Raw genomic sequence first — 7,451 nt, forward strand, 5'->3', positions numbered from 1 at the left:
ATATACAAATGAGGACATTGTAAAAAAAAAAAGAAAGAAAGAGATAGATAAAGTGGCATAAGGCACATGGCAGATAGAGTGCAAACCAGTTAAATAAAACAAAACTGTGCAGATATATGTGTAGTGCAAGAAGAGCTTATCAGTCTGTTAAAGTGACAAGAGAACAGTGTTTTTTCAGACTATCCGAAGAGGTAGTTTGCAGTCAATGCTGCACAAGTGACAGGTGCTGGTCACAGTTTTTAAGTGGGGGGGGGAGGAAGGTCCTGGGGGGGGGGGGGGGGTCGCAGCCTGATGTATGAAGCTGTCCTTCAGTCTGCTGGTCCTCGCCTGGAGACTCCGCAGTCTCCTCCCTGATGGTAGCAGACTGAAGAAGCTGTGTGTCGGGTGGGTAGGATCGCCTGCAATGCGAAGGGCTTTGCGGGTGAGACGGGTGCTGTAAATGTCCTGGAGGGAGGGGAGAGAGACACCAACGATCTTCTCAGCTGCTCTCACTATGCGTTGAAGTGACTTGCGGCAGGATGCATTGCAAGCACCATACCACACAGTGATGCAGCTAGTCAGGATGCTCTCGATGGTGCCTCTGTAGAAGGTGCACATGATGGGGGTCGGGGCTCTGGCTCTTCTCAATTTGCGGAGGAAGTAGAGACGCTGCTGTGCTTTCTTGGCCAGTGCTACAGTGTTGTTAGTCCAGGAGAGGTCCTCTGTGATGTGCACACCCAGGAACTTGGTGCTGCTCACTCTCTCCACAGTCACACTGTTGATGGTCAGAGGAGCATGCTGAGTGTGTACTCTCCTGAAGTCAACAACAATCTCCTTCGTCTTCTCCACATTCAGAGAGAGATTGTTGTCACTGCACCACCCGGCCAGGCGGCTCACCAAGCTCCTGTAGTTTGTCTCATCTCTGTTGCTAATGAGACCCACCATAGTCGTGTTATCTGCAAACTTAATGAAAATGTTGGAGTTGTGTGACGGTGTGCAGTCGTGGGTCTGCAGAGTGAAGAGGAGGGGGCTCAGCACACATCCTTGGGGGGCCCCAGTGTTCAGTGTGATGGTGCTGGATGTGTTAATGCCGACCCGTACTGCCTGAGGTCTCCCGGTCAGGAAGTCCAACAGCCAGTTGCACAGAGAGGTGTTGAGCCCCAGCTGGACCAGTTTGTGAGTGAGCTGTTGAGGGATGATTGTGTTGAATGCTGAACTGAAGTCTATGAACAGCATCCTGACGCATGTGTCTTTTTTGTCCAGATGTGTGAGGGCTGGGTGGAGGGCAGTGGCGATGGCATCATCGGCCAAGTGGTTAGACCTATATGCAAACTGTAAGGGGTCCAGGGAGGGGGGGAGGACAGACTTGATGTGGTGCATGATTAGCCGTTCGAAGCACTTCATGAGAATATGAGTGAGTGATATTGGACGGTAGTCATTGAAGCAGGATGGAGATGACTACTTCGGGACTGGAATGATGGTGGTAGCTTTGAAGCATGTGGGGACAACGGCCTGATTTAGCGAGATGTTGAAGATGTCTGTGAAGACATCAGTGAGTTCCACTGCACAGTCTCTCAGTACACGCCCAGGAATGTTGTCAGGACCCGGAGCTTTGCGTGCATTGATCCTGCTGAGGGATCTCCTCACACTGTCCGGGGACAGCGTCATCACCTGGTTGCCGGGAGGAGGTGGAGTCTTCTGTGTAGTGGTGCTGTTTTGTGCCTCAAAGCGAGCAAAGAAGGCATTCAGCTCGTTCAGTTTGTTCGATGGTGCTGGCACAGGTCTGTGGTGGGGGCTTGTAGTCTGTGTCCCCTATATAACTATGTCCCCTCTGTAATACCAAATACATTCATCAAAATTCATGACGCTTTTGTGTTTGGAATGGCATGAACCTAATTTCCTTCTAGTATAATGGTACGCTCTATTCAGTACTCCAGTGCTGTGGGAGTTTTGTTTGTTTTTTTGTTTTTTTACCACTGTAGCGAAAGAGGAAGTGAAAGCTTTGCTATTAGGTCTGTCCCTCAAAAGGCTTTGCCTAAATATGACTTGTGAAGGTCAGAAGCACGTGTGGGATGACGGGAGATACTGCTGTACTTTCTTTCTGTGTGGGTGAATTCAACCCAAAATCTCCCTCCTCACATTCCACTCATAAAGGGATATTCCCCTCACAGAAGAGTCTCTATAAAGTCTGACTGCCTGGACAATGAGCCACACAGCAGCAAGTCCAGCTTGAGTGCTTACCTCTAACAGACTGTACATCAAGTCAATCTAATACAACAAAACGGCCAAAATGACTGCCTCTCGCTTTGTCATTTTCTCCGCAGTGGTGGTGCTTCTGTGCGCAGTTAGCCTCAGTGAAGGTAAGATGGAGGAGAAAGATAAAATAACATATTTAAAAAAAATAAAACATGTAAAAGATTTAATTAAAGTCTATGTAACGTACAGTCTAGTTGTATACTGTTTTAACAAAAACTTTGTTATTGTGTATTCTTCAATCTAGGTTTGCGTGTTGGACCACAAAGGTGCTGTTTTTCCTTTTCAAGCCGTCCTGTGCCAGTCAAAAAATTGGTTGAGTACAGCATGACAAGCCAGCAGTGCACCAATGAAGCCGTGCTGTAAGTTTCACAACAATATATTTCTGTTTTTGTGTATGTTGGAGAAAAAATACAATAGTAGTATCATTATTAAACACATTTGTTTTTATATATTTATTTATTTATTTATATTAATAATCATTAATATTGTTATGTTTAAACTGGTTTGAACTTATTTGACCAACATAGCAATTCCTTTGTGTTTGATGGCATGAATTTCTCTGAATACAGGTTCAAGACTGTGAAGGGTCATTATGTGTGTGCCAAACCCACTGACTCATGGGTAAAGGAGAACATGAAGATCATTGACAGCAGGAATGTCGGAAGCCAGGGGACCTTGTAATCATGTTGACCTGCGTCCTCCAACTTCTGAACCATTTTGGAAGCACTGGACAAGTGTGGAGTCTGAGCAAAACTGAAGAAAAAAAAAAAGAATGCAGTTATTGTACTCGCCGACAAATGCATTGTCACTAACTGATCAGCATGTTGAAGCTATATGGGGTTAAACAATCCAGAATGTATGTTATTTGAATTGTTTTTCTTTTTGACTCATCTGTCATTTGTCTTCCTTATTTCTAAAAAGAGTGTCTTGTACTGAAAGATAAAGTAGATTGCAGATTATCAGCCTATAGCTTAAAGTATAAACTATTTAATAGAAGAACATGAAATTAATCTGAATATTTTTGTAATGTGTCATTTAAGACAACATAATTATGATGACAATCTGTTTATGTAAGTTTTTGCTAATGTAACCTCCTCACAATAAAGGCACTTTTGGGTCTCTATTTGACTTTTATGACTCCATTTGTGTAAAAAATAATCCTGCGTTATCTTTTGCCATGATTCACACTGTTCACACTTATAGAGGTTGTCAGGTTTCAAGATTTCTGTACACTTGAAAAAACGTTAATATTCGTGTATTTGCATATAAGAGGCTGTTTAACATGCAACCTGCTTAAACTTAATCTGTGGAAATGTTGCCACATAAATCCACTTGGTTGTCCTACTGGTTCTGTAAGCTATTTTATATAGAAAAAGTTAAAAGATAATCTACTCCCTGAAGGTTTCACTAAAATAACTGTTCTAACATATCACACAGATCTGACAGACAGCAACGCCACCTCAGTAAATTAGTGAAACATTAAACTGAGATAATACCTAAATAATATATTTTAATATTAATAATGCAAGAAATACCCATTAAAGCAGAAATAAGAACGATGTAAACGGCATCTCTCATTCAAACTCGCTCATCGTCAGCATCGTCAGTCCTCTCCCTGCACTGGATTATGGGAAATAGTGCTTCAGCGAGTGTACATCAGTTCTTCCATAGATAAGCTGCTATATGTAAGAGCAAGAGCAAGTTGCAGGTGGGTTTTACAACCATTGGCTGTGCTGGATTGTGGCAACTTTGAATATTATTTGATTATTATGGTGAATGACGTCAAGTTGACCATTGCAAGATGGTGGACGCGGTGGGTAAAAAGTACCGAACGAATGTAGGGAATGAACTCATTCACTCAGACTGTGGACAGCACTACAAAATGGCAGACAGCTGATATAGTGCATTATATAGGGGATAGGGAGCAGTTTCGGACACAGCTCTTGTCTCTGTCAGCTCTAGTCTCTACACTGTAAAAAAAAAGAAAAAAAAAAAAAAAAAGGTTGAGCCAACTTAACATTTTAAGGCAACCAGCTTCAGCAGATTTTTGAGTTTTCTCAACTTGTTGTTTAAATTTTAAGAATCTCCTACAAAAATGAGCTGAGAGAACTCAAAAATCTGCTGAAGCTGGTTGCCTTAAAATTTTAAGTTGGCTCAACTTTTTTCTTTTTTTTTTTATACAGTGTGGGCCGCTGTCAGATTAGCCAATCAAAAGGCCTTTTGAGTTGCTTTATTCCTGTCAATCAATTAGTGCATTCTAGAAAACAGTCCATCTATGAACAGCCGGAAACGGAAAGATTATAAATGTAATAGTTTGGATATTTTATCGTCAATGATGTTTTAACCTGCATAAAGGCTGAATAAAATAAAAAAGACCAAAAGCAATGAGACAAAAAAAGACGCAAGATGAGATTGAGTGAAAACTGAAGCTTTTCATCGCTGGATGGATCTGAGTGCTTTAACACTCTTACAAAAATGTCCAAATGTGATTCTGCTTGACAGGCAAACATACGGTTACGCTGGCATACAAAGAAGGGGCTTGGTTACATCTGGCAGAAGTTATAGATTGGCTACGCTACAACAACAAAAATAAATCATACGAAGACAAAAATTTGATTCATCACTGATTCATATTTTATCTACTTCCCTCAGACTCTGAAACTAAACAGCCTGTGAATAATGAGGCAAGCATTGTTTACTTAGGCTTAGTAATTGCAAAAACAACTTGTCGCTAGCCCAATATTTTTCCCAGAGTGTACATCATTAATAACACAGTTCTTTTGGGGTGTTAAAATTGCTCTGTAAACCAGATGGAAAGTTTGGAAAAAGTTTATGACCTTATGCATCTGACATACAGTGAGTGGTGTTTTCAACCACATACAGTAGGTTTGTGGTCATGTGTATTCTACTGTTGAACTTGAGATGGTGTAATCTTCAAATATAACACAGTTCAGTTCAGTTCTCTATTCTGCCCACAAATACACGTCATGTTGGTAATAGGACGTGACGCTGTCAATTTTAGATCCGCATACTGTACGTACGTAGATAACTGTGTAATTTGACCATGCAGCGGTTGTGGGACTGGGATTCTCTGAGAAACTACAGAGGTATTTGGATCTGACGGATTTTGAGGGCTGATCAGTTGGCCTAACATAAGGGCTTTCAACGCTGTTCAGACCAAGGACCCTTTAGAGTTGTTTTTTAAGCCTAGTCTCTAATATTCTTATATTACCATATGAATGTATCTACATCCTACTTACATTATTTACATTACTGTATATACTGTACTTGTACATTAGGACTACATTCTAATGTTACTGAATGCATTTAGTGGTAGGGAGACAAAAAAAGAGGAACACTGCCTTACTCTGTTCTAAAACCTTCTTCCGTTCTTCTCGACTGACCTCTGGTGTTCAGTCAACAACATGTCTCTCTCTCTCTCTCTCTCTCTCTCTCTCTCTCTCTCTCGCTCTCCCTCTCTCCCTCTCTCTCTATAAAATGATGATCAGTAATATTGAAACGAAGTATCTGTGGTTAGTTAGCCCTAAACCTATTACTGTTCTGCAGTCCTTTACTGCCACCTACTGATGAAAGATTTAGGCTTTTATTGGGAAACAACACTAGGCTACACAAAATATTATGTGAACATGTTTGCCCAAGTTATGTTAGATAATACCATATTAAATAATTAGTATTAATATAACAGTACATTTCCAGACACATAATGATTTACTCTGACTGAAAAAACAAACAAACATTTTATTGTGAATGTAAACTCACAAGTACAACCCAGATTCTGGAAATGTTGGGATGTTTTTTTAATTTGAATGAAATCAAACTAAAAGAATTTCAAATCACATGAGTCAGTATTTTATTCACAATAGAACATAGATAACATAACAAATGTTTAAACTGAGAAATTTTGGTCTCAAAATATTTGGCATGGGGGCAACAAAGGGCTGAAAAAGCAAGACATTTTGAAAAGATTCAGCTGGGAGAACATCTAGCAATTTATTAATTAGGTTAATTGACATCAGGATTGAGTGAGCTGATAACTGTCCGCCATTATGTCGACTCCGGTGCAGGGGATGTCTCTGATTAAGCGATTGAGGCGTTTTGTTGTTGGATGTAATAATGAATATAGCAGTCATCATTTACTCCCTACATTTGAGCCGCTGAAGACGCAGAGGATTAACGCTACGTTTGTTTTGAAGGGAATGCGCCGATCCCGATCTACATAAATGTGCCTATGTTCACGCAAATCATTTGTGATCCAGCTTCATCTACAGAAGAAGTGAGTATACGTGTTAGTGATGCGTGGATGAGCTATAACGTCATCCGAATCCGCAGCTTCAAATAAATTATCCACCCGCCACCCGCCCGCACCTATATTTTTGTCTGATTTAGATAACCGCACCCGATCGTCACATTAAGGGTTCATACTGTAATGAAAAACCTGGAAAAGTCGTGAAATTTTAAAACAGCAATTTCCAGGACAGACAAGTTTTGGAAACTCATGTGTATCGGTATTGGATCCGTGAAATAGGTCTTGTGACAGCAGCCTAATAAAGCTGTGCCGTTTGTCATTAATGTTAATCAAACAACAAAAAGACAAGAGAAAATTCCTCACTGCTCTTGACTAAATAATGTTTTGTTGAATATGTTCATTTACAGTTTATTCAATTTCTGTAGCCTATTTAACACACGTTCATAATTTAGAAAATGTAGTTAATATTTGCATCATTAATGATTTATCTTATCCTTATGTTTTTTAAGAATATTTGCAAATCACCTTTCCTAATAATGTGCTAGTTAGCCAGTTTTGTGGATGAAGTGTACAATCTGCTTGCCACCCTATGGAAGAGAGGGGCAGGGTCAGCAGAGCTCATTAGCATTTAAAGCAACATGGACTAAAACAGCTTGCTGAAAACAAAACTGATTTTGACAGGGTAAAAAAGGAGGTTTTTATACACTACCATTGAGAAGTTTTAACCAAAGTATGTTTTTTCATTAAGACCCTAAAGAATCATATCAACTTGTGGAAAATGGGCATCCGATGACCCTTTTAAGAAAATGTGCACACAACAGAAAGTGTGCAAGATTGTCCCAGGTTTAAATCTCTAATACAACTTCAAAGCATCACAGTCCAGTCACATCTAAACCTGTACGGGGAAAAAAAATGGACTGGTATGATTTCAGTTAGACCAGTGCTTTTC

The 7,451-nt window shown here is 40.4% G+C and overlaps 1 protein-coding gene across 1 annotated transcript; it reads left to right on the top strand.

Annotated features, from left to right (window-relative positions):
* The first annotated feature begins 2,123 nt into the window (after positions 1-2,123).
* Positions 2,124-3,358, top strand: LOC306868251 (monocyte chemotactic protein 1B-like). The gene is made up of 3 exons (XM_079414338.1): positions 2,124-2,339; positions 2,480-2,594; positions 2,805-3,358. Exons 1-3 carry the CDS (start codon positions 2,270-2,272, stop codon positions 2,914-2,916), a joined length of 297 nt encoding a protein of 98 aa, XP_079270464.1. The 5' UTR covers positions 2,124-2,269; the 3' UTR covers positions 2,917-3,358.
* Positions 3,359-7,451: the final 4,093 nt, after the last annotated feature.

The sequence above is a fragment of the Barbus barbus genome, assembly GCF_936440315.1.
Source record: "Barbus barbus genome assembly, chromosome: 50".
NCBI lineage: Eukaryota > Metazoa > Chordata > Actinopteri > Cypriniformes > Cyprinidae > Barbus > Barbus barbus.

Coding starts and splice junctions, on each gene's coding strand:
- LOC306868251 (XM_079414338.1), top strand. CDS start 2,270: ATGACTGCCTCTCGCTTTGTCATTTTCTCCGCAGTGGTGGTGCTTCTG. Junction 2,340..2,479: donor CGCAGTTAGCCTCAGTGAAG/GTAAGATGGAGG, acceptor TCTTCAATCTAG/GTTTGCGTGTTGGACCACAA. Junction 2,595..2,804: donor TGCACCAATGAAGCCGTGCT/GTAAGTTTCACA, acceptor CTCTGAATACAG/GTTCAAGACTGTGAAGGGTC.